The sequence below is a fragment of the Macrosteles quadrilineatus genome, unplaced genomic scaffold (genome assembly GCF_028750875.1).
Source record: "Macrosteles quadrilineatus isolate MER2022 unplaced genomic scaffold, UCM_ALF_1.0 Scaffold_3__2_contigs__length_128488019, whole genome shotgun sequence".
Classification (NCBI taxonomy): Eukaryota; Metazoa; Arthropoda; class Insecta; order Hemiptera; family Cicadellidae; genus Macrosteles; species Macrosteles quadrilineatus.
In genome coordinates, this window is record NW_026542596.1 from 54,400,818 (window position 1) to 54,428,301 (window position 27,484).

Sequence of the window (27,484 nt, forward strand, 5' to 3'; positions counted from 1 at the left end):
AAGCGACAAGCATTGAACTAACAACGTCTGGCTTATCAGCTCTAGAGGCTACAAGCAGGTAACAAGCTTGTTTGCTAACTCTACCCAAACTGAATATTTACAGTGTATTGTAAGATACCCGGTGACTCTGCCATTCCGTAATTAGTGCTGGGAGTTTCCCATTTACTTATCTCTAGTTGTTATAAAATAAAATACATTTAACATTTCAATGTTAATTTAGTAAAGAAACTATCTACTCCTTAGTTTGGTGTGTACATACCTCTTCATATAACGGTAATGGCGGAAGAGGAAGTAGGCGATGGCTCGGTGAGGCCACAGCTGTTTTATGTCACATACAAAACATACCCAAAGAGTTGTATTTTCCAATAATTTTGAAGCAAACACAGGCCCAAAGTTCCGCTGCATACATCTCTAGAAACCACCATCAATTATCAATTCAATTATCAATTATCAATCATTGAGATGGGGACGCCACCTAGGTGCGTATTAATTACTGAACAAAAACAATTTCAATCTCATTTACAGTTTTTGCAGAAAAATTATTGTTTGAACAATATTTCACATAAAAAAAAACCTGGTTTGTTTAAGATAGGTAAATAATAGCTTTGATCGGAAATGTTATGTTTAAAACAGGCAAAATTATATGTTCCGACAGATTTGGGTGACAATTTTTAAAATCTTAGCTGTACTGAAATTAGCTTTTTTGTACAAAGAGTAATGAAAATACATTTTATAAAGCTGTTTGGACGTACAGCTGCTAGGATTGTGTTTTTGTTTAGGCCTACAATTTGTTTCTTAATATTTCAGTTAATTAAAACCTCGTTTAACCAAGTAAAACGATCTTATCATAAACAATAACTCGTCCCCTAGTTATAAAACCAAACGGTAAGGCACAAATTATGAAATTAACACTAAAATAATGGAAACAAAATTTTGTTTGCACTGGCGACCAGTGTCCCCAACATGAACTAGACACAAAATACGAGCTTCAAATTTTACAATGGGATGAGAAGTCTACTTGTGTTTGTTAGTCTGGTCTAATTCTTCGTCATACCTTTCTGCTATCCCTCATTTCTCAAGAAGTAGATCAAAAGGAAACCTATAAAAGTATTAACTGCCATGTGTGATACCGACTTCAAAACAGAAAGGCTCATAAATTTTTACAAGGAATTAAGAATTTCAACTACAAGAAACACTCACCTCGCAAAACAATTTACGACACTTAGAACAAGTTTTCACACTGTTCATCATCGCCTTTGCACACCACAGACAAGTATCAGCAGGAGCTCTGTACGTTTTGTCGTAACAGGTGGTGCACACAAGCACACCCAGGACACTGTGGAAGCGCACCTTGCGACGGCACGCCACACTGGACGTACCCAGGTGCTCGTCACACACTGTGCAGTGCAGACGAAACTTCTCTATGCTCTTGTGTTCTGTAGGGAAGGGTAAAAATAAATAGCATGAATAAACATAACCTAGCCTATTTGCTTTACCACCTTAATCTGGTGATATAGTGATAGCATTGTATAAAAGTAAAAACTTGATCAATTACCATAAATAAACTCTGTCTCATAATTTTCCAGACTAGTAACGAAATACAAAATATACTAACACTATCTATATATATAATTCCGTAAGTCAAATTTTTGTAAAGAAATTGTGAGTGACTGGATGGCCGTAGAAGGATGGGAGGGGTCTTATTTTAAAGGTCTTGACGTGAATTTTGAGGGAAAACTATTCATTTTTCTTATTTTTTTACCATAAATTCACAACAGAATAAAACATTTCCCATTAAAACAACATGGGGTTTAATTTGTTTACATCTTTTGAAATTAAAACAGAAGTCATTTACTGCTGATTTCTGTTTACTTCAATACAGCTGATCGTGCTATATCTTGAAAACAGTGATCAATACACGCATTTGGTTTACTTTTAGCCAGTCAACTATGAAATTATACTATAATAAAACTGAAATCTTGAAGATTAATCGGAAAAACGTCTGCATTCTTTGTTTATATTTAAATCATATACTCAAGTTTCATTTTTTCATGCTTTTACGTTATTGTCGTGTTAAAGGAATAAACGACATAGAATAAATATTCTGTATAAATAATCAAAGAGTCGAAATTAAATCTAACTTCTATTTTGTTTTTATTTTTAAATCATATGTTCAAGTTTATTTTAAATGATGTTGTTTTCTTTGTATTTCTACACATTTTAAGGTTAAGGTTGTGTTAATATATACAACTAAAATAACCTACAAATGTTATTGGTTCTAAAATGGTGTATTTGCATTCCTTCGTAAGTAAATATTTTTTTAGTGCAGTGAATATACAACGTAGAGTAATCATATTCGATCATACTTTTATAAAATCACCAGGGATTCAAGATGTTTTGGTATGTAGGCTGCTGGATATATATTCTTTTCATTATAAGTACTGTAATTAATATGAACGCCAGTGGAAGACCACAAAGGCGGGGAGCTGTTCATAGGAATGACAGTGCGCGTAGAAGAGCAAGAGTAGACTAGTGTACATGTTGCTCGAAATCGAGCAATTGCAAAGAAGTACAGGAGTTATTTATAATCAAATTACTTGTTTAAAAACTAAGAATTGTCATAATTTCCAATGATTTTAAAAGAGCCAACTAAAAGATTATTAATCAATGGAAATACTCACAATTTACATAACAGTCCTATTCCAGTTTAAAGGGTAAATTTTTAACAATCAAACTGCCCATGGACGGGAATTGCTTACAATTTAAGTCAACGTAAAAAAGCTGTCAGCTTTTATAAAGTACCAATTAAGTAAAAATTTAACTAATAACTTATATCATTAAACAGAAACCAACATCCAAAACTATTCACATTTTTAATACAACGTAGATAATTTACACATGGACTGTTTACAATTAACGTATGTTTTTCTTCTCACTATTAATTTTTCCTTCGCAATGGGAAAAATCTGTTTCATAATCATTGAAATAGATTTATAATAAATAATCTATCACAAAGTTTAAGATTAAATAAACCTACCACATAGTTGTTTTAATTTTTTTTATCAGCTGTCTAAAATTGTGAAATAGGCATTTGACAGTTCTGGTTGTTTACATTTAAATGTCAAAGCAAATGTAAACATTGTGAATTTTCTCACGCTTCCATGGAGACCAATTATTAATATTTAATTTCTTACAACAGCTGGAGTTTCAAAACAATATTTGTTTCCCATGTTAATCTTATGGAGAAATACGAAACTTTAAAGGGCCCCAGAGCCTCACTCTTTAATTATTTCCCTAAAAAGAAAGTTTCCTGCACAACTTCACGTTACGCTCTTTCCAATGACACCAAAAACATGTCAATCGGTTCAGTAGTTTCGGAGGAGTAATTGTCACAAAAATCCTGCTTGCGTATTAAATAAGTATATATATATATAGATAATGACGAACTTAATCAAGATATGTTACAACCCCTTTTTAGGAGACCCATGGTCACAGAAAACGTACTACTATACCCAGAATGCCAACCGCATGGTAAAAAGCATTAAGCGGTTTGAGAGAGCTTTGCCTGTCAATCCGTAGGCAGCGCCACCAGCGTTGCCATGCAATAGCATAGCAACGCTGGTGGCGCTGCCTACGGATTGACAGGCAAAGCTCTCTCAAACCGCTTAATGCTTTTTACCATGCGGTTGGCATTCTGGGTTATAGTAGTACATTTTCTGTGCCCATGGTAGACGAGAGAAATGTAAATATCCATGATGCAGGATTACTGGACCAAGAGTGCATTCAATGTAGTGCTCTTCATTTTAGAGAAGAACTAACGAATAATCATTTTAGCGAATTTCCCATATAGGGAATAAGCTATTACCGTAGTACTCATGGTAAGACCTGGACCCGGGACCGATTTTTTCATTTTGAGGTCCCTAGAGGCCAAAAACACCATCCGTTCAAATTCATATATATATATATATATTTATATATTTATATATATACTAGCTGACCCGGCGACTTCGTATCGCCTAAGTTATAGGTTTCCCCTAAGACAGACCAATGGAAAGAAAGTACCGTTACGTTTAATTTTCAAGATGATCTCGTTCGCATCGCTCAATCACGTCCTGGTTGAAGTTCGTTCGCTACGCTCACTCACCTTTAGGTTGGAGCTCGTTCGCTGCGCTCACTTGCCTTCAGGTTAGCTCGTTCGCTACGCTAACTCGCCTCCAGGTTGAAGTTCGTTCGCTACGCTCACTCACCTTTGGGTTGGAGCTCGTTCGCTACGCTCACTCACCTTTAGGTTGGAGCTCGTTCGCTGCGCTCACTTGCCTTCAGGTTAGCTCGTTCGCTACGCTAACTCACCTCCAGGTTGAAGTTCGTTCGCTACGCTCACTCACCTTTTGGTTGCAAATTAGCTGTTGTCATAAATGTAAAAGAAATAATAGTGCTGCACCCTGTTGGTAATCCTTGTAACTTTAATGCTATTGAACATCATAGAACAGAACCAACTTGTTTAATTGAAACAGCTGTTAAGATTCATTAATTCCATTTCTCATAAGGTTAACATGGGTAACTCCAGAGCCACTGGGGCGGAGCCCTTTTAAGAATTTCGAAACGGGAAATAGTTTACGTCCGATTCGCATACCTACAGAATTTACACACCAAATTTCATAACGATCGGTGAAGTCGTTCCGGAGGAGTTTGCAGACAAACACTGTGACACGAGAATTTTATATATTAGATATATATGTGTCCGTCAGCACGATAACTCAAGCAAAAATGATCCAATTTTGATGAAATTTGGTACAAACGTGTAAACCTACATTTATTCGAACGAGTTCGCGAACCAGCATGATCGGACTATGGGAACGGGGGTTTATGGGGGGTTTTATGGGGTAAAAATAGGTTTTTCCCATTTTTGACCCTAAAAACACAAAATTTGACACTTTATTTCCAAACCATTTTGAAGAGCTTAAAAAAACAAATAATTTAGTATATTGAAGCGTTATTGTGCGCCTAATGGTTACGGAGAAAATTCCAAAAAATTGTCAATTTAAAATCCCTATGTTATTCTTATGGGGAATAAGTCAACTGTTGTAGTTTACTTGTTTATGAACATATTTTGATCGAATTTGGAAAATACATTCATTTCTTACTAAACTATTAACATAAAAAAAACACCTTTTTACCCTCCTTGTTGCAGCAAACCTAAGTGTTAAACTAATTCTATTTAAATAGGGAATAAATATGATATTTTTAAGGAGGCATTTTAATGTGAAATCCTATCAGGCTAATGGAAATTCGCTTAGTCTGCAGGTTTGCTGCGGCGGGGGTATTATGACATGTTGCCATAACGGACTTATTAACCTTCCTCAGCCAAAAACTAATGTAGAACTTAAAAATTTGTTTGAAGAGAGCCCACAACTGTATAAATTCATTCGACAATACAACAGTGCGATGGCTTTTGCTTATTTTTCAGCCAGTAAGAAAGATATTCCAGGAAAAGGACCATACTGTTTCAAAATTCAAGGACAGATTTATCGTTCAATCTCAGATTTGCTGCCTCAACATGATGAAGACCCCGTGTATGGCCAATTGTACATTATTGACACATCAACAGCAACAGAAATTCGTCAAAGGCGTCGAGAAAATAGTGACTTAAAACCTGAAATATTGTCAAAACTAGCTGAAATTCTATTAGAAAATCCATTTGCACAAATTTACAAAAGAGCTTCGGAAGAAATGGTTGTACAAGGTGACAGTGAATTAGAACTTAGGTTTGTAGACAGCATAAATATGGATCGTCGTAGGTATAATAAGCCTACTGCAGATGAAATTGCAGGCGTCTTCAATTCATCTGAAGGCGAACCTCCAATTAATTTTTAAAATTCCAAACAGGGAAGCTTTTATTTATCCTCATTAACCACAAGACAACAGCTACCTTAGTAAACCAGTATTTATTCACAAACAATGATATGTTTGCTGCTCATGATATGTTTGTGGTTCATGTTAAACCACTGGAGTGATTATTTATTGAAAATGACAACAACAAAAGCAAACAAAGAAGAACAACAAACTGGTTTTTACACAAAAGATATGGTGTAGGGATGCCTATTCTGACACATAGATAATGTTATTCTGAGTTTGTTTAAATACCGGAATTGCAATATGTTGTTTTACATTTCAGCTTTTTAGGGACTTATGTCCCTACAAGCCACTAGTATATCTATATTTATAAAAGAGGAAGTTTGTATATATATATATTTGAACGTTATGGACTCCAAAACTTCTCGACAGATTGTAATGAAACTTTCAGGCATTATTAAGCATTATTCAAGGATGGTTTTTGTGAAGTTTGGTTCAGATCCGTCAAAAGGGCTCCTCCCCAGTGGCTCTGGAGTTTCCCATGTTAACCTTATGAGTACTCATATTTAAATGGAATTAAAGAATCTTAACAGCTGTTTCAACTAAACAATTTGATTCTGTGATGGTCAATATCATTAAAAGGTTTCAAAATGTATCAACAGGGTGCAGCACTATTAATTGTCTAAATTTTTAGCATTATTAGCTATTTTTATATTTATAAAAGAGGAAGTTTGTTTGATAAATAATTTTTGATAGTGTGTGAATAAGGAGTTTTTTTTAAGTGCGTAATTCATTAATAACTTATTGACTTTCTTTTTTCTAAAATGTTTATAAAAACATATTGTATTTGTATGGTTTATTTCCTAAAACATAATGTCTGGGAAATGAAAGTAGACAGTTAATATTTTAAGTTAATAATTTTAGTGATCAGAGGATATGAAGCGTGTTTATTTACTTCACTCTCATTTATCATTACCTTACACACATACACACACTAATAACTGTGTGTGAAGTAATTGTTGAAAATGTGAGGAACTGGGACTACTTCTCAATCTTATTCTATATAACAGTGACGGGACTAATTACCTCAATTACAGGGAATACTTCTATTAAATGTCTAAGCCATTTACCTTTGGTAGGTTGTAGCTTCACAACTTTTCAAATTTGTTTTCGAGGTTTATCGGAATAGTGTGAATTATATGTCAAGTTTGGTGATGAACGTAATCCCGTGAAAAGACTCAAATTGACACAACCCCTGTCTAGTGGGCACTTCTACGTTTTAGAGCCACAAAAAGAGCCTGTTTCTGCCAATCGTCAGCCGAATCCGGAATCTCAACAAAATACATTAAGTAGTAAACGGCGTAAAAGGAAAAAGCAGGCAAAGAACGCAAGCAAAAGGTATAAACAAACTCATTCTGAAATACATTTGCCAAAGATTCAATGGATGGTGAAACATCTATCAACAATGACATAGGTATCATCCGAAAATAGACTATGAAGGAGATAGCTCAGTGGCGATAGGTAACATGACGTTCAAATAATGTAAGTTCTGCGAAGCCTTAAAATGGAAAGAATAAACACAGGGCATGTACTGCAATGTTGGTAAAGTATAGCTACTACCTTTGCAGTACCTACCTAAACCTTTATACCTGGTCATGGGCAACCACCCTGAGCATACACACTTTATGGACCGGGTGTGACATTATAATAGCTGCTTTAATATGACATCCATTGGAGCTGAATTGTTGACTGAAGGCTGTTGGAACTTGAACACTAATTTATTAAAAATAACAACCAATCTGAAAGTTTCCGTAGCGAAGCACGGGTATTCCGCTAGTATATATATATATATATATATATATATGCGAAATATACTAAATATGTGACGCAAGCCATGCATGTAAATATGTTAACTGGCGATAAAGAAATATTTTATTTTATTTGATTAACTATATATTTTGTTATTGTTTTTTATTGTATGAAGTAGTTATAGATAATTATCATAAGTGTAGATAATTTGCGTACTTCTAAAATTGATTGTTTCCTGAACAGTGATGATGAACTAGATTGTGATAGTGATTTTGTCAGTGAGGAAGACAAAATCGCAAAAACAGTACACCGATTTACTATCGTTGGTTACAAAAAAAGATGAAAGTAGGCCTAGTGGTGATGAAGCAAATTTTGGTTTTCAAAATAGGTTGATTGGATTGAGGATGTTGGTCAAACAATGAGGGAATTTCAAGGCCTACTCTAACTGCTTCAGGTAGGCTATCCCCAAAATGACCTACGGTAAAGTCTAAGACAAAATCTTTTTTCTATGTTATTATTTATAAAAGTAAACAACTTGTGATATTTCTACGTGGGGAATTAATTGAACTTAATGATACAGTAGAGTTCCGCTAACTCGGCACTCGATAACCCGGCAGTCAGGATAACTCGGCCATCATCTGGCTCAAAAAATTAGTGATTTTTTTAGTCCGAGTTAAACATGGACTCAAGCCAGCTCAAGTCAAATCATTCACAACTCGTACCAAGGATTTGTTGTACCATATCTGATGACTTAATACTGACTTTTAATATAAATATTAATAAAAAAAGGCGGTTAAATAGCTTAAAAATTGTATTGTTTTTATTTTTAACCCTAGTTCCCGATAACCCGGCATTTCACAAACTCGGCACCCTTCCAGTCCACATTACGCCGAGTTTGGGGGACTCTACTGTAATAGTGTCATTTGGTGTCTGCATTAAGGGTCCGCGGACATCGACTCGGAAAATCTCAGCTAGGACTTCAGTAGATGTTGCGCCATTGAACAGTGCCACGAGAAGCGCTTGCAGACGTTCACGGCAACTGCCTTTGTAAACTACCCATACATGCTAGTAAAAAACAATGAGTGGGGTTTTACAAAACAAAGAACAATCTATGCGTCTCTGATTTTAAAATTGTAAAGTAATAATTCTATAATAACTTCTTGACCAGCATTGTAGCCTACGTGTTATTAATTTACGGAAAGTAAATAAAAGAAACGTCTCATATCACTCAAAACATGTATTTACGCTTATACTGTTACTCACAGGGCGGACCCTTAATCTTGAAATTAGTAAATAAAGTTTAGACTATTTAAAAATAATATTTAATTTTTTTTTTTTTTGTAATTTTAATTTTACACTTTGATTATCCAATTAGCACATTTTTGTAGACAATCTTATTATGAACAAAATGGTGAAAGAATTATTTATTTATTACTTAAGATTTTCTTTCTATAACACTTAAGAGTAAATGTCTACAAATTCAGTAAAATTAATTGCGGACCTTCCCTAAAATTAATTTATATGGTCCTTCCCTAATGAGTTAACAGTTAACATATAAGTAAAAACTCACCTTTGTTAAAGTTAACTCTGTAGAAGATTTCGTCTTTTTGAATTACGTGTTTCTCAGATAAATTTGATAATGTAAAGTCCCCAGTGGTATGTCTCGCTGACCTCTGAGGCGAGGCTCCTGCAAAAATATCAGTAATAATAGAATATTGCTGAATAAACCTAGTAGAAATATATCACAACGTTCACAACTAATTACAACAAACCCTCACACTAAACCAGACTCCAGTAAACACAGACTTGACTGTATCAGGATAAACATTCCATGACAGCATTTTATAAAAATTGCCAAAAGAAAGTTGTAAACTAGAGTCTTATTGTGTTGCATGCTGTTTAGTAGTATGGGATTGCACTGTGACATAGTCCAGAGTGGTGAGAGCAAGTCTTGGTTACTGTCAGCTAAAAATAGCATTTAAAAGATTCTGCCCCTGAATTAATTACTCAACCATATACGTACCCTTGGTAATCAGCTGTTGAATTACAATTCACAATCATTATAAAGCAAGTTGGTCATCATCGCCTGAACCTTTGAAAGCGCCCTTTAGAACTTAATCAAAGGATAGGGGGATGAAACGCCCTAAAGGAAATTACCTCTCGATTACCATTTGCTTATACACTCGATCATAAGCTTTATATTTACCTACAATTAAATTTTAAAAGTCGGTTAAGTAGCGAAGGTGGAAAAAAATGTTACAGAAAAGCTCCACTAATACATTGGACTAATTTCACTTTGAGCTGTTTCATTTATTCAATTCACTTATAGATGATGATTTAACATCTCAAATTACCTCCTGTCGGTACTGCTCCTGGCAAATTTGATTTCTGAGTTTCATTTTGTTGTGTTCTATTTTGTTGGGTATCATCTGAAAAGAAACAATAAATATGGAAGTATATTTAAGTAAAACCAGACACAAACATAAAGGTGTAACCGAATAACTCCTGAACCTAAAACTACCTAATAATAACTATTTTTGTTTTCATGGCAGTCTTGGCCACAAATTTCTCTGACTTGCGTTTGCATAACAATGGACACTACTCACCAACCTTTAGTTTTGTGGTTTATTGTGTTAAAGTAACCAACTAATAAAATACAAGTGTAACTCTAAACCCCTGATGTGTGACTCAAGACCGTCAGCAGCTTCAATACTGCAGCAAACTGATCCTTGTGCTTCCTGCGATTGGTAGTATTTTAATAAGGAAGCTATTTTGATTCTCACAATCTCTGAATACTGGCCTGATGAAGATTGGCGTGACTTGTTCAAAACGATTGCCATCGTAACTTTTATTATGAATATTATTTGTCTTGTAACTTTTTACACTATATGAATAGACATATAAAATAGTGTGTGTATTTCATTACAGAATCAGAATCAGAATCAGAAAAGCTTTATTCAAGATTTATACATTATATACCTACATGAAATATATGCATAAATACAGAATGGCGTCAAAACAGCTTATTACTAATTAAAAATACTTGGTTAAACTAAATAAAACAGGAAAATTTAATTAATGTAATTACATGTTGTAAAACTCTTCAAATGAGTAAAATGCTCTATCAAATTAGTAACAATTTAAGTTTTTTTTTAAAAGACCTAATGTTTTTTATATCAAATATTTCTTTTGGTAGATGGTACAAAAACCTAATACCTGCAGCTGTTGGTTTCTTGTTATAAAACTCCAGTTTGTGTTGTGTTACGGATGGATAATTTTTATGCCTAGTATTATATCTATGATTATCCCCCAGCAGTGGCACCTTGTCTTCAGAAGCCCTCACATGCATAATAGTGTGCAATATATATGAGCTGTAAACGGTTAGAATTTTTAATTTAGGAAAATATTTTTTGGCCGATTCTTCATCATCCAGATTTAACATGATTCTTATTGCCCTTTTTTGAAGGATTAGAATACTTTGTAAATTTTGATTACTTGTAGCTCCATATAACTCAATACCAAATGTAATGTGTGAGTTGATATGTGCATAAACCTTAAGCAATATCTCAAGGGAACAAAATTTTGACAGATTTCTTAAGGCAAATAAACCCGAGGAAATTTTATGTAACAATTTATCCATATGGAGTGACCATGATAAATTTACTTTCTTTTGCTTACATTTGTATACTAGCGATAGCATGTAAAATGCTAGGCCTTATGAAGAGGTTATTTATTCCTTTTGTTATCACTAGTTGAAATTCATTAACTATTAGTGTTCACTTACTATGAATTAACACAGTAGTAAAATCTCACCTTTATGAAGATTAGCTCTGTAGACGGTTTCATCTTTTTGAATTGTAGGTTGTTCGTCCAAACTTAATAAAGCATAGTCTGTAGTAAAATTTCTTGAGGACTTCTGAGGTGTGGCTCCTTCAAAACAACATCAGCAATTAATTATACTATATAAATTGCTTGATGAACAAAGTAGTAAAATATCACCCTGTATTGCAGTAAACCCTGCATATTGCAAGTAAAAACTTGTAACAAATTCAAGAAGTAAGAAGTATGTAGGCCTATCAATAGCCTTCAAGACACAGAACATCATGAGTAAAATACTGCATCCACAAAAAGAAGATATTCAACACAAATAAATTTGAAATTGACAGAAATTTGACGCTTCAGAACGATTGTGTAGTTTTTACATTGGACAAAATAAAAAACCACAAGGCTCTGTTGAGGAACAACCATTTAGAACGAGTTACACAACCCTTGTTACTCACTGAGGAAAATGGAGGACAATCCATATATTTAAAGGAATTGATTTCAAATTACTGATAGACTAATCCAAATCATTTCCACCTTAAAAATTATACTATTTTCAATTTTTTTTTATACATACATTCATTCAAATACATAACTTAATCATGAAAACTTTAATTTTATGATGGGCATTTAACAATAAAAATTCACTGAATCACAATTATTAGAAAGGAGCTCAACTGAGTCGTATTATAACCAGATGAATGAAAAAATACCCCCAGCGTAGAAAACCTGCAGACTAAGCAAGTTTCCATTTGCCTGATTTGATTTTCACTATTAAATAATTTTTCACTATAAGTTATTTAAGGGTACCCAACATTAACATTTGGTTTAAGAGTACCTAGGTTTTCTGCTACAGGGAGGGTAATAAAGTGGGGTTTTTAGTAAAATATTAATAGCTTAGTATAAAATAAAAAAAATTGCCACATTTGATATATCCATATTAAATTATTGAAATCATTGTGCTTAGGGCTACTAGTTGAATGCAACTATCCTTAAAATAAAAATCCATAAACAAGCAAACTTCAACAAGTTTACGTACTTGTTCCCCATAAGAATAACATTGGCCTAGGAATTTAAAATTTAATTTTTTTTTATTTTTCTCTGCAAACCAGTAATTGTACAAAAAACACTTACATATACTAAATTATTTGTTTTTAAACTCTTCAAAATTGGAAATGGAAATGTTGAGGGTCAATAGTGTGGAAAAACTAATTTTTGCCTCATAAAACCTAGGTCTCTTGGTCTGATCATGCCAAAGGGACTCGTTTTTTCTTTGTGAACTCGTTTGTAGGCCTACTGTTTGTAACAAATTTCATTGAAATCGGATGTTTGAGTTATGCACACACACACATAATATATATATGTATGAATTTGAACAGATGGTGTTTTTTGGCCTCTAGGGACCTCAAAACAAAAAATTTAATCCCAGTAAAGTAAGGTTCTGAAAAAGTAGGTCCCGGATCCAGGTCTTGCTATGAAACCTACGGTAATACCTTACTACCTATATGGGAAATCCGCTAAAAATAAGTGAGACGTCTTGGGTAGCTTAGTGAAAATCTAAGATAAGCTGTTTCTTTAGCCACCAGTGATTAAGGATAGGACTAGTTTCAAACCACCAACAAGTTACTGACTTTCCCAGAAACGAACAATCAATGGATTTTGAGGTGGACACTATAACACCTGAACTACCAATTTCTATATTCCACCAAACTGTTAAGCTAGTGACAGTTAGTTATAAACTGTTTTTAAGTATTTAATTCACTTATAGATATTGATTGAATGTTTAGGATTACCTCTTATCGGTGCAGATGGCGAGTTGGGCTTTTGAGTTCCATTTTGTTCTGTTCTGTTTCGTTGGTTATCCTCTGAAAAGAACCATTATATATGGTAAGTATATTTAACTACAAATAAACACAAAATAATCATGCAATGTAATAATTCCTGAATAAAAGTTCCTAATAAAACTAAAACTGTATTGACTTTTGTTCAACATATATTAAAAATAGTTATGTTCCTAATAAGGACATAAACATTTTTTACTAAAGTATTTTGATAGTTCTATCCAACCAAGGAGTTTAGCATCTTTATGTATAGGTATAGGTGTATACAATAGATTACATAAGCTTGGAAGTGATGACAACATAGTGCTAGTAGCCTGTGATTGGGTGATAAGTAGCCATGGCAACTTGTTGAATACTTAGAAGAGAAGCCATATAAAAATAAACAGTATCAGCAATCTGACACATACTTTCTCCCATTAGCTTGCCAACAACCTTTTTCATGGGTAGCGATGAGAGTAACTATGATATTTAATAGGTAAAATCACAAAAGTTCCATTAGCTTTTGAACAGTTATTTTAACAGGAATGATGGAATGCACTGTTTTGTTTAGAATTATAAGGACCATAACAGAAGAATTTCAATCGGAATCGGTTTTTTCAAAAATTCCATTTTCCGTTTTTAAATGGGGTTTTATGGGAAAATAACATATGTTACAATAACTTTTGAACCATAATTTTTACAGCAATGGGGGGTTGCACTATGTTGTTTGGAATTATAAGTATTATCACATACTAATTTCAATCTAAACCAATTCCTTTTGAAAATACGATTTTCTCTTATTTTGTGGGGGTTTTATGGGAAAATTAACATAAAAAATCAAAATTTCAAAAAAAATTTAAAAAAAATTCCAGGAGATACCATGGATTAGTACCTACATCATACCAAATTTCACCAAAATCGAACTACAGATGTCTCTACAGGTGGTCTGTAGCTTTGTACACATCCAGACACACAGACATCACTTCGAAAACCACTTTTTTGTTTTTTGTAACAAAACGGATATATATCCACTCAAAACTCAAACTTGAAAGTTTTGACAAAAACAATACCTACTTTCTCCATATAGGCCTACTTATGTATGGTAGCCTATAGGGAGAGAAAGTAAAAAAAAACAACGAGAAATAAAAACATTGGTGTGTGTCCTTTAAGCGAATTCACCAGTAGGGAAGTAGCTATTCTCGTTCCGTAGATGGCCGTAAGACCTAGACCCGGGACCGATTTACTTTTTCATTTTGATGTCCCCAGAGGCCAAACACACTATTTGTACAAATTTATGTGTGTGTGTCCGTAAACTTGATAACTTGAGTAATTTTGGTCCAATTTAGATTAAATTTGGCTCGAAGGTGTATGGCGAGATAAACATGAGTGAGTTTGTGAACCACCAAGATAAGATCATTGGAACTTGGTTACAAAAAAACTGTCGGTTCTTGTATGACGGTTTCAAATAGCCATTCACTTCTACAGTATAGAAAGTCTGGCACCAAACGTTTTTTTGTGGTTTGTACAGAATCTCTTTATCATTATAGTGTTTAAGAATTTTTGAAACTAGGTCTTTACTTTCTCTCCCTATAGTAGCCTATATGGAGAAAGTATTGTTTTCATCCAAATTTTTTAGTTTGAGTTTTGAGTGAATATATCCGTTTTGGGCCCCCCTGAACCCAATAAAGTGGTAATTGAAGTGATGTCTGTAAGTGTGGGTGTGTACAGAGCTACAGACCACCTGTGGTCCGATTTTAATGAAATTTGGTATGTAGGTACAAATCCATGATATCATCATGTGGTGGATTTTAAATAAAAATTTAGTATGTTGTAGAACTTTCAATTCTGAACAAAACGGTAGAAATCCCATTCCTGTAAAAGTTACAGTTCAAAATTTATTTTAAATTAGGCCTATATTATTTTCCCATAAAATAAGAGAAAATCTTATATTGAAAAAAGCCAGTTTTGATTGAAATTAGTATGTGATGGTCCTTATAACTCTCAAAAACATAGTGCAGCCCCCTACTGTATTGCTGAACATCATGTAAAGCTTAAAAAATTAATAATTTTGTATGTTGAAGTGTTACAAAAGTACAGTTGAGGTGTTTAGCTGTACAGTTAAAGGTAGGCTACTGTAATGGAAAAAATAAAAAAAACTTCACATTTAAAATTCTAATCTTATTCTTAGGCTATGGAGGAAAAGAATACCCCCGCCGCAGCAAACCTGCCGTCTAAGCGAATTTCCATTTGGCCGAATTGATTTTCAATTGATCTATTTAAATAACATTAGGTTTAACGAGTACCTAGGTTTGCTGCTACAAGGAAACTAATAAAGTAGTGTGTTTTTGGTAAAATATTGATAGCTTACTATAAAATAAATAAATTTGCCAAGTTTGATCAAAATATATCCATAAACAAGCAAACTACAACATTTTACAATATTCTCCATAAGAATAACATGGGAATTTTAAATTTACCATTTTTTTAGTTTTCTCCGTAACCAATAACCGAACAAAAACACTTTGATATACTGAATTGTTTGTTTTTTTAAGCTCTTTAAGAAGGTTTAGAGAAAAATTGGGAAATTTTGTGTTTTGAGGGTAAGAAGTGAGAAAAACCAATTTTTACCCCATAAAACCCTGTTCCCATGGTCCGATCATGCTGGATCGCGAACTCATTCAAGTTTATCCCGCCTTACACTATCAAACCAAATTTCATCAAAATCGGATAAAAATTACTCAAGTTATCGTGTTCACGGACACATATATATATATATATATAAATCTATATATCTATATATATATACATATATAAAAATTTGAACAAATGGTGTTTTTGGCCTCTGGGGACATTAAAATGAAAAAGTAAATCGGTCCCGGGCCTAAGTCTTACCATGAGACCTACGGTAATAGCTACTTCCCTATAGGGAAATTCGCTAAAACTGTTGTAGTTTGCTTGTATTTTTATTTTGAATGCAATATAGTTTAGCTAATTACTAATTATTTAAAGCTAATGAACACTAAAACTCACCGTTAACAGTTACTTCTGGCTCCCAGGGCCTAAAATCATCGGTGACAGTACAAACGTTTTGTATGACAGGACTTGATGGATTAGAATTGTCAGCCTGCAAAGGGTCTTTTTCCAAATTCTCGTTTGCGATAAGGTTAGGCTCATCACATAAAACATCACAATCGATAATTTTAGGGGAGGCTGGTTGACTAGATGTTAATGTTCCAGAGAACATAATCACCGGGACCTGAGTTCCGATGTCTTCTGACATACTTGTACTGGACAATTGACTGGTAGAAGGTTCATGTCTTGTAACCGCATTGTGAGGTTGATCAGGGTGGTTTTTGGGTAGCCAGGGCATGCAAATCGTCGATGAAAGGGACTGATCTTTTTCTTTTACATACTTTGGTACCCATTTTTCTAGCATATACTGCTCGAATTTGGGGTTGAAGGTCCAAACCAACTCGTTATTTTCATTGGATCCGATTAGAGTGAAAAACTTCTTACGGTTTCTCAGAGCGCTATAGATAGATGTTCTCCAGTCAGGATATGTGAGATGTGCGTAGTAAGGATGTTTTTTAGCGATGGATTCACATATCTGTAATCCTGAGGCTCTTCTCAAGGGAGCTGTGGCCAGGGCCTGTGTGATCAGTCTACAATAATTGTATGACGGTTTCGTATAGCCATTTACTTCCACAGGATATAAAGTCCTGCACGTCCTTGTACGTCCTTGGGTTTGTACATCTCCTTTATCACCAACTAGCGATGAATCGTTTCCTGCAACAAAATGAAAGCATGATTAAGCTCTGTCAAAATTGTTCATTCCAATAAAAATTGTGTACGTCCCTAGTCAATTTACAATATATGATACGATAGTAGGCCTATGGTATTTGTTTTAACTAAAATAATGGTAGACCTACAGTATATGAAAATAAAAGGATAAAATTCTAAATTAACTTAAAGCAGCATTACAATAACTATTTAAAGATTAATCACATGGGCTGCAAATGCACGTTTGATATGTATTTTTAGTATCTGTTTATCATCAAGATTATGAAAAAGCATTTTGGGGACAAATTCACTTTCTTTACTTTAATAATTCTTCAACAAAATAGTTTATTGATTCAACTCTAAGCTTAAAACTATGATTATTTCTTCTGGTTGTCTCACAAATCATAAGATCAAGTAGCTGACAGTATGAATGTGTTTATTTTTTAAATAAGTGCAAGAGTAACAGTTTCAATTTCTTGGATACCTTCAAGACAGAAACTTAAGTTAGTAAAAAAATCAAAGACCAGTATTACAGCTCACAAGCCAAGTTAGGCCAAAAAGACTATTTTCATGAACCAAAATTTTGCATATTTTACAAAATTTTAATATGAGCTTACTTTGCCAGTTGAGTATTGTTTCATATTGTTTAATACACTAACAACCCTAAAATGAGTTTGAACATAGTTTGTTTCAAACTAACTGAACATCATTTTGGAAAGTTAGTTGGGAAAATTGATCTGAGGTATTTTATGTAATCTGAATTTTTGGGACAATCGACAAGATTGGTGTAGTGGTTCGCGATTAGTAATGGTCAATGTTCAATTGCCCAAGCTTTTATACTGTCAATCTCGATCTTTCCAATCTGTTACCTATGTATGTTTAGCCTTAATGTAGGAAATTACTGGTTTATTAGACTCAATATTTTGATCTTGTCACTTTTCCCTAAGATATTTTGTTATAAGGTTGAGGATAAAAATAAGAATCGTTTACCTGCATCGTCGCAGTCTTCAGTATTTTCGTCACTGCTTGTTATTTTCTCTACTGTATCACCATTATTAATATTTATTTTTGGCATTTTAGACTTTATAATTTTAGTTTCTAAATCAATTCTTTTCAAAAAAACACTGCACTGTTTTATTTTATTTGCGGATTTTACAATGTCAAGATGCATTGATTTAATATCTTTAGAGGTTTCATTTTGAACACTCGAAGGTGGTGTTATTTCTTTGTTTTGATTTGACGGAATGGAAGTGGAGTTGGGGGTTGGCATAGCAGTGGAATCCAAATTAATCACAGTAGGAAGAGATTTGTTTGTAGACAAGGATGGAATATCCTCAGTTGATGTAGTGGAAATAGTATTTCCAACTGAAGAAGTATGAATTGGATCCGTAGCAGAGCAGCTGTTTTGTGATGTACTTTTTTGACAGGTTAACACGTGTTCTGTTGATGAAAGATCCTTCAAATCAGATTCCAGAAGTGACTCTTGTATATCTTTAACTGATGAGTGGGAACTATCAGGAACTGCTAAGATATTTTCATTAAAAGTTCTTTCAGTGAAAACTTCTTTATCACTTTTTGCTGTTGTCAACACATTTCCAGAGTTGTTTATTTCACAATGAACATGTGGAGAGCAATCGTTTGCTTGTGCAGGGAAAATACTGTTATTACCATCTGCTGATGAATTAGTATTAGATGACTCTGACAAAATAGTTTTAGTCACTGGTTTTAATTTATCAGCTGTATCAACCAGTTTGAATGGTAAACCTTCATACCATTCCTCTGCTGAAGAAGAAAATGGAGAAGTACTTTCTAATACACGATTTTGATTCCTTACATCTGGATAATCACTACTAGAGCCTGTAGTGTTGACTTGTATTTCAGACACTTTTTTGGCAACTTGCTTACTGATCATACTACATGTGTCAGCATTTTCTAAAGCCGATAAGTGAATGTTAATGTTAATCAAAGAAGCTTCTGAATGAGGTGTCCTTCCTTGATCTGGATTAGCTTTGTTGGCTGATGCATAAAATGATGAAGGCAACACAGGTAAGCTACTGATGAAATCACCGACAGAACTACGAGTAAGTGAATCAATGCTCACATTTGTGTTGAACGTGTTTTCTGGAGGACAGACCAAACTGGAACTGAAATTTCCTCGTGGAGTACATGGATTAGTTTGAGATGAGGAAGCAGAAGTATTTTTTTGTTTGGTAAAGCTGGAGAAATCACAATCGGTCAATTCAGTATCATTCACAAAAGTATTACCTAATTGACTTGAATTTCGCAAAGCATGGGAGTTTGAGGAAGGAGAATCAAAATCAGGTTCATTTTGAGTTTGCCGTTGACAAGGTGAAGCATGTATGTTAAGACTAATCAACTGATTTGAAGTTTGGTTGTACGGCTCTTTAGAAATGTTGAAATTTCCATGAGGCCAAAAACTGTTAGAAATATCACTTTTATAACGATTTTGAGTGTGGGGCAAATTACTGCTCAACGGTGATACAGAACCTTGGACATTTTGTGAGATGAAACTACTCAAAGAATTTGAATTGGTCTCTTCCTTAAAGTTCTTGGTTTCATATGAATTTTGAGGTACATTATACCGATTAAAAGCTCCTTTGATTGGGATATTTAAGCCGGCATGAGTGCTTAAAATATTCTCTTCTGTGAACTTTCTCATAAATACATTTGGGGTTTGGTTGGGTGAATATGGTTTAAACGTACTGGAATGCTTATAGTCTGGACTATAACTCTTAATTGCATTTGGTCTCACAGGTTTTACAGGTTCTGACTTTCGTTGACTAAAATACTGGAGATCTCTATGCATTTCTCTTGGAGTTGACTGTTGATCATCGTTCAAGCTAGACATGTATGTATTAGACGGCCATTTTGAAACCTCTGGTAAATTCATCCCTGAGTAAGGGTCAATCCACCTGTAAGATGTTTCCAGAGAAGACATCCGTGGTTCGTTTGCTGAGTGAAATGAGATACTATGAACATCACTGTTGTGAGTGCTTTCTATATTTCCATTAAAATATGATCCTTTATCAGGTGATGACGGAGCAAGGCGGTTGTTCAACAATGAAGATTCAGAAATAGGATGTTGATTCCCAAAACCACGGGCATTCACAGATGACCTTGAGGGATAAAACAGTGATGTTTGCAACTCTACATTTGAAACTATTTGCCAAAGATTTGTTCTGGGATCTGAAGCAAAAGTAGGATCTAAAACAAGTACATGTCTCACAGCATTTTGCCAGGCACCACCAGGCTTGTAGTATGGAAAAATGCCCGATATAAGAAAATAAATATCACGTAATTCCAATGGCTTTGACCTAACCAATTCAAATGCTTTTATAATCAATTCCTTGTAGGAATGAGGTGGTCTATCGTAATCCATTTGAAAGTAGGAAGACATTGTTGGGTGTCTCAGGTTCATATTTGTTCTTTGACACTTGTTAAAGGAGGGTAAATTCCCTTCTTTTATCAATATAAGCCACCCTCAGGCTAGTTCTTTCCACATCTCCAAGTGTCAACAGCTGAAACAATTCAGTTTCTGATAGTTTCATCTTAAGGTAATAGTTTTAATCTTAAAACACCTATTAATGCATTATGTTAGTACAAGCAAATTGTTGCAAATAGCAATGGTATTTAATCGCTATGCAACTTTATTGATACCAGAGTAAACAGACAAGGATAACCCTTACAAAACCATGCAGTGATTTCAACCTCTAGTCCGGCTTCATAAATACATGCTCTGTGTTGACATCAGCATATTGGTGATACAGGTCTGTCTCTAAGTGGGATATTTTCTTCAACTAGGGTATTTACTAAATTTGAATCCCCCAAAAGTCTCTAATATGGATGAATTAAAGTAATTTGTTAACGTTAGGCTAAGTTTTATGTCCTATAGGTTTTTAGAGGTTGGCTGTAAAAAATATCTGTGAGGTAGTAGGCATAAATTTGTCACAATAAAGAAGTATTTGAACAACAATGAGTACACAAATGGTAGGCTATATTGTTTATCTCTTGCAAGTAGAATTGCTTACTTTGCATGGCTTACCCATTTTGGCACAAAAAAATGTAAAAAAATAGTTTTACATAGAAAAGTACTAGGCTAAAGAACAACAAACTACTAGTGTAGCCGTTGTGTATAAAGAGTAGGCTACTAATACGGTGTAAGTAGTTGATCAGGATTAAATTGAAAATCTTAATCTTAACATTTGTTTTATTGTACGGTAGTGAGAATCTTAAATTTCAAACGTTAACGTATCTCATTCATAATAGGTATTTATTCAATAAAATCTTGTTGCCGGGATTGATTTATTTTAAGCCTGATAAGAATAAGAAATATTTATTTCTATTGATCTTTATAAAAGAAATAGGACACATATGTTATACATCGTTTCGAGGTTATTCGGTGTTTACAGTACAATATATATATATATATATAAAATTTAAATAACCACTTGTATGAAAACAAAAGCTTTATTTTAACCTAATCTTCAAAATCTAATAATTATTTCACAATTTATATAGCCTATAATCATCAATTTTGTAAAAAAGGATTTTTAACCATCCAGTCATACAGTTTTTTTTTTTTTTTAATACAAGAAACTAATTTTGCTTCTTCATGCAGCTTTATTAAAACACTTTATACAATTTAATTTATGTGAATATTCAGTTTTTGCCAAACTGTGCTGCAATATATCTATTTTATCCCTAACTCTTGTATAGTGGTTGTGTATGTCTTTTCTGAAAGTGAATTGATCTAACTTTAATTTTGTACATAGGCTATTGATTTACTACGGTTGGTATTATATGGTATCCTGAAATTAATGAAAAGAGTTTTACAGTGTGTAGCTGAGCATTCTCCAGCAATGCTTTGAACCGCCTTTTTTTGGAGTAAAAGGATGTCATTAATATGTGGAGAGTGGCCCCATAAATAAGACCATATAGTATGTAAGTGATTGATGTATTAATTGCTAAATATTACAGTTTATTTAGAAAACAAAGCAACCTCTGCTATGACTTGGTGTGGTGTCCTGGGAATGTTAACTGTTCCTCTTGCACTTAGTTCAACAAGGTAACTAGCTTAATAAGGCAACCAAATACCAAGGTGAATAGTTGAAAGCTACTTAAAAGAGTTAAGGTCAGGTGGGGAAGTGTTCGCTGACCACCAACTTTTTGTTTTTAACTAAAAAAAATACATGAAAGTTATCACAAAACCTTAACTTTTTGTCTTTGTTAACAAAGTTAAAATTTTAAACTAGAAAAAAATTATAGATTTTAGGCCTAGGCCTATGGAAAGAAATTCAAAACATTACATTTTTACTTTAAATCAGGGATTCTAAGGTTTTTCAAAACATTGTATACAAAAGTTTTTGTTTCCATGCAAGTACTTAGAGGATTTGTTTTTAAATAAGAATAATATTAAAGTTGTTATAACTTGGTTACAAGTTAAAAAACATTTTTCTTTTCATTTGTAGGGGGGGTTCGCACTTACCCCTCAATTTTGTAAAGATGGGGTCAAAGCAATAGGGGCTATGCAGTAACAACGCTGCAATAATATAGGAATAGTCCAGGAGCTGAGGGGGCTGGAGCATGCATGAAAGTAGTACGCAATGTTATTGCTGATTATTGTAATATGGACTGTGGTGATCAAAATTACGTATGTCGCCTATTTCAAAAGTGGTCGATAAGGTGGGCGGGAGGGGGCAAACATGGCGGTTTTGCGCTATGCGTTAAAACGCTGGTATTTCGAAAACGGTAAAAGATAGAACATCGGTTAAAACGTCGTTGTAATTCTAAAAATGTGGACTACAATAATGATTATTGAGTCCGAGGTCATATCTCTATAAATAAACAAGTTATTGTATAAAATATGTAAAAATGGACTTTTAGTGGAGTTTTTGTTACCGAAAGTAGAATTAATTTGTGAGTGTCGCAAAGAAGTAATAGCCTATCAATTATCTTTGCTGATAGTTGTAATATGGACTGTGGTGATAAAAAATACGCATGTCGCCTACTTTTCAGGTGGTTGAGAACATGTGGGGAGGGGGGCAAAGATGGCGGAACGCGCTATGCATTGAAACGACTGTAGCTCGATAACGGTACGAGATGGGACATCGGTTAAAACGTAGTTTTAATCCAAAACATATGGCCAATAGAAAAGGTGATTGGGTAAAAAGTTGTATCTTAACTAATAAAGTTATAACAATAATATGTTTAACAAAATCTACATTATACAGCTATTTTCTTCAAAAATCATATGGATTGTTGATGAATAATAGTGTAATTACTTAATTACTCGGCTGAATATTAACCAGATGCATTTTCTTATAAGAAAAAAATATATTATTACAAATACATATGGTTTAAAATGTAAAACACGGCCTCCAAACTACGTATAATACTCGGGGTTTCGCCGCAATCAAATGCATAATACAGATTACCACTACAAATCCAATTTTAATTATAATGTTATAGCTTATTACTATATGATTATGTAACAGATTCTTATTTATTTATTTGTTTATTTATTCATTCCGACGGCAATCGCCATTTTACAAAATAATACATTGACAAGATTTACATGCAACATTAAGATTTACATGCTTATTAAATACAGTTATATGAAATAAAAAACATAACTACAAAAGTAAATACCTTATAATAAAAATTACGGTAAGTCTCTTCATTCTATCCATAACAATTACACTGGTTGTTCATATTATTTGTTGAATTGAAATAGGTAGGCCTACCTAACTTTTGTAAGTTGTTGAAATTTTACTTTAAAATTGCCTAATCCACTAGTCACTAAGAACAAACGTATATAAAAACCAGCCACACACAATTTAAAATAAACGGTATCAGCATTCTGACACATACTTTCTCCTATAAGTTTTTCAACAACCTTTATCATGTGTAAGCCGTGAAAGTAAATATACGGAAATGTAATTTGTACGATTTTGTTCAGAATTTAAAGGACTAGGCCTACATACTAATTTTTTTCAAAATCGTTCGGGCCATTTTTGTAAAAATCTGATTTTTCCGTTATTTTATGGGGTTTTTATGGGGAAATAACATAATTTACAATAACTTTTGAACCATAATTTTTATAGAAATGGGATTTGTACCATTTTGTTCAGAATATAAAGGACTATAACATACTAAATTTTTTATCAAAATCGTTCGAGCCGTTTTTGGGAAAATCCTATTTTTCTGTTATTTTATGGGGTTTTGTGGGAAAATTCCCATTAAAAATTAAAAGTTTTTTAAAAATGAAAAAAACTATCAAAACTTTAAGGACCATAACATACTATGTTAAAATAAAACCGGATTTTTTTCTAAAATCCTATTTTTCGTTATTTTATTGGGTTTTTATGGGAAAATAACATAATTTACCATAACTTTTGAACCGTAATTTTTACAGAAATGGGATTTGTACTATTTTGTTCAGAATTTAAAGGGCTACAACATACTAAATTTTTATCAAAATCGTTCGGGCCATTTTCGAGAAAATCCAATTTTTCAGGTTTTTTATGGGTTTTTATGGGAAAATCCCCATTAAAAATCAAAATTTCAAAAAAATGAAAAAAACGCCTGGAGATACCATGAATTAGAACCTACATACCAAATTTCATCGAAATCGGACCACAGGTGTAGTCCCTAGCTCTGTACACATCCAGACACACAGACACACACACAGACATCACATCGAAAACCACTTTTTTGGGTCCAGGGGGACCCAAAACGAATATATCCACTCAAAACTCAAACTCAAAAATTTTGACGAAAACAATACTTTCTCCATATACTATGGTATAGGGGGAGAAAGTAAAAACGTAAGCAACTTAAAATAAAGTGTAATTGAAATTTAAAATATTTAAATAACTAGGCGATATAATTGAGTTGAAAGGCAATGAACTTTAGGGGGATTAACAGTCACTAGTTAACCGCCCGTGCTCTGCCACGGGAATATTGTCAGCAATAAAAGAAATAATAATTAACAAATACTGTTAATCTTTGTATTTTATTTAGGGGTTGTTTAATTTTTTACATGAAATAGAACTGATAGTTTGCCTGTATAAACTATTTTATGTTAATCAAATCGATATATTATTTTAACCAAATGAATGTTTTATATTAATTCGAGTTTCATTTGAAAAAAATTGTATACGAACTGGGCAATGCTGATAACTTAATAAGCAGCTATTTATGATATTTAGATAGTTTGCTCAAATATATTCCTATATTCGTCGTTTTTTTTCATTACCTATAGTCATTAAACCATAGTTATATTTTACTTAAATAGTTTTTTTGTCTCTTTTGACCCTTAATACTTTTTTTATAGTCGCTGTTGATAAGATTTTCCATAAACTCAAAATGTTGATAAGGCTTCCCCTTGTGACAACATAAGGAAAAATATTTGTGTCCAAGTTAGTCTAGGTTCTGACTCAAAATTCATAGATTTGCAGTAAGTGACAAATCCAATCTAACGACCCCAATTCAAAAAAAATTGTATTTTTTAGAAGGGACTTCCAGAGCACATTTAACACCATCACTGCTCTTTACCTTTTTAGTTCGATGGTTCCCTACATGTTTTTTCGTTCTGTATGTCTCTTTACGCCCGGTTAATGATTACCTTTTCTTTTTCTGTTTGTACTTTTCACATCATGGGGTTAATGATAAAGTTTTATAACGCTATAATGACCCGAGTCAACATTGCCATTAAACATCAAGTCACATACTTCTTCGCCAGAACCGAATGATTGTTCTGGTGGCTATAGAGAATAAATTATATTGATCAAAACAATAAATTTCCGTCCCCTACTATGGGTATTATTTCACATTCCATACTCAAACTTAAACTCAATTACCACTTTCCTTCAGATCACTTTGCAGGAAAACTAAAACATTTTTGTGTCCCAGTTAGTCTGTTCTGACTCGAAATTCATAGATTTGAAGTAGTGACAAATCCAATCTAACGACCCCAATTCAAAAGAGTTGGTATTTTTTTTTGTAGGGACTTCCAGAGCACATTTAACACTGCTCTATACCTTTTTAGTTCAATGGTTCTCTACATTTTTTTTTGTTCGGTATGTCTCTTTACGCCCGGTTAATGATTACCTTTTCTTTTTCTTTTTGTACCCACACCCTGGGGTTAATGATAAAGTTTTATAACGCTATAATGACCCGAGTCAACATTGCCATTAAACATCAAGTCACATACTTCTTCGCCAGAACCGAATGGTAAGTCACAGTTTCTCAAGCAACTTCCCTGGGTACTTGAAAAAAAATTCACTGATATATTGTAGTTCCACGTATCCCAGCGTACTCGCCATCTCGAGAAGGTAAAGTTTGGTACCACTGAACGTCTAACACTGATCTTGAGTAAGATTCGTCACCTACTATAAAATGTTTGTATGTTTCCCACTCATTAGCAATTATATGTACAACTTGCAAGCGGATTTCCCCATGATTATTCTGGTGGACGTAGAGAATAAATTATATTGATCAAAACAATAAGTTTCTGTTCCCTACTATGGGTATTATTTCACAATCCATACTCAAACTTAAACTCAATTATCACTTTCCTTCAGATCACTTTGCAGGAAAACTAAAACATTTCAAAAATAAGTTAACAAATACACTTTCCTTGATCAAAACCGTGTGTTTATAAACAGAAATTCCAAGTTTAATAATTGCATACTGAAAGTAAGGTTATAAAAATAATAACAAATGTCTGACAAACATTAAACAGCTGACGAATAATTTATAAACTGTGTATTATATTCTTCAATAAGAATTGTAGGTATTGACTCGACCTTTAAAGGGCTGTAGGTCGTAGCCCTTAGAAAAAACGTAAATTCTAAGGAAGTTCGGCAAATCTACACACTATCCCATTTAATTTGAGACATAAATCTTGTAGATCGGGCCAGTAATTACTGAGAAAACAGTGTTACAACTGTGTATTAAACATATAGATTGCTCAGCAATTATGACGCAACCTATCGGACGAACCCCAAGGCGTTTGGAGGCCGTGTTTTACATTTTAAACCATATGTATTCGTAATAATAATAATATATTTTTTCCTTATAAGAAAATGCATCTAATTAATATTTAACCGAATAATTAAGTAATTAGGCCTACACTATTTTTTATCAACAATCCATATGATTTTTGAAGAAAATAGGTGTATAATGTAGATTTTGTTAACCATATTATTGTTATAACTTTTGTATTAGTTAAGATACAACTTTTTATCCAATCACCTTTTCTATTGACCATATTTTTTGGATTAAAACTACGTTTTAACCGATGTCCCATCTCATACCGTTATCGAGCTACAGTCGTTTCAATGCATAGCGCGTTCCGCCATCTTTGCCCTCCCCCC

The 27,484-nt window shown here is 33.5% G+C and overlaps 1 protein-coding gene across 2 annotated transcripts in view; it reads right to left on the reverse strand.

The window, feature by feature from the left end:
- The window catches only part of LOC128989660 (uncharacterized), a 36,959-nt gene that overhangs the window by 4,957 nt on the left and 4,518 nt on the right, over positions 1–27,484 (reverse strand). Inside the window, exons 2-9 of one of the 2 annotated variants that reach the window (XM_054411624.1) lie at positions 18,075–20,623; positions 16,335–17,090; positions 13,278–13,349; positions 11,476–11,592; positions 10,017–10,091; positions 9,233–9,349; positions 1,201–1,436; positions 260–411 (exon numbers count right to left, since the gene is read on the reverse strand). In XM_054411624.1, the coding sequence (XP_054267599.1) occupies positions 260–411; positions 1,201–1,436; positions 9,233–9,349; positions 10,017–10,091; positions 11,476–11,592; positions 13,278–13,349; positions 16,335–17,090; positions 18,075–20,523 (3,974 nt within the window). In that variant the 5' untranslated portion in view covers positions 20,524–20,623. The remainder of the gene's footprint in view (positions 1–259; positions 412–1,200; positions 1,437–9,232; positions 9,350–10,016; positions 10,092–11,475; positions 11,593–13,277; positions 13,350–16,334; positions 17,091–18,074; positions 20,624–27,484) is intronic. The other variant, XM_054411626.1, reaches the window with a different exon arrangement.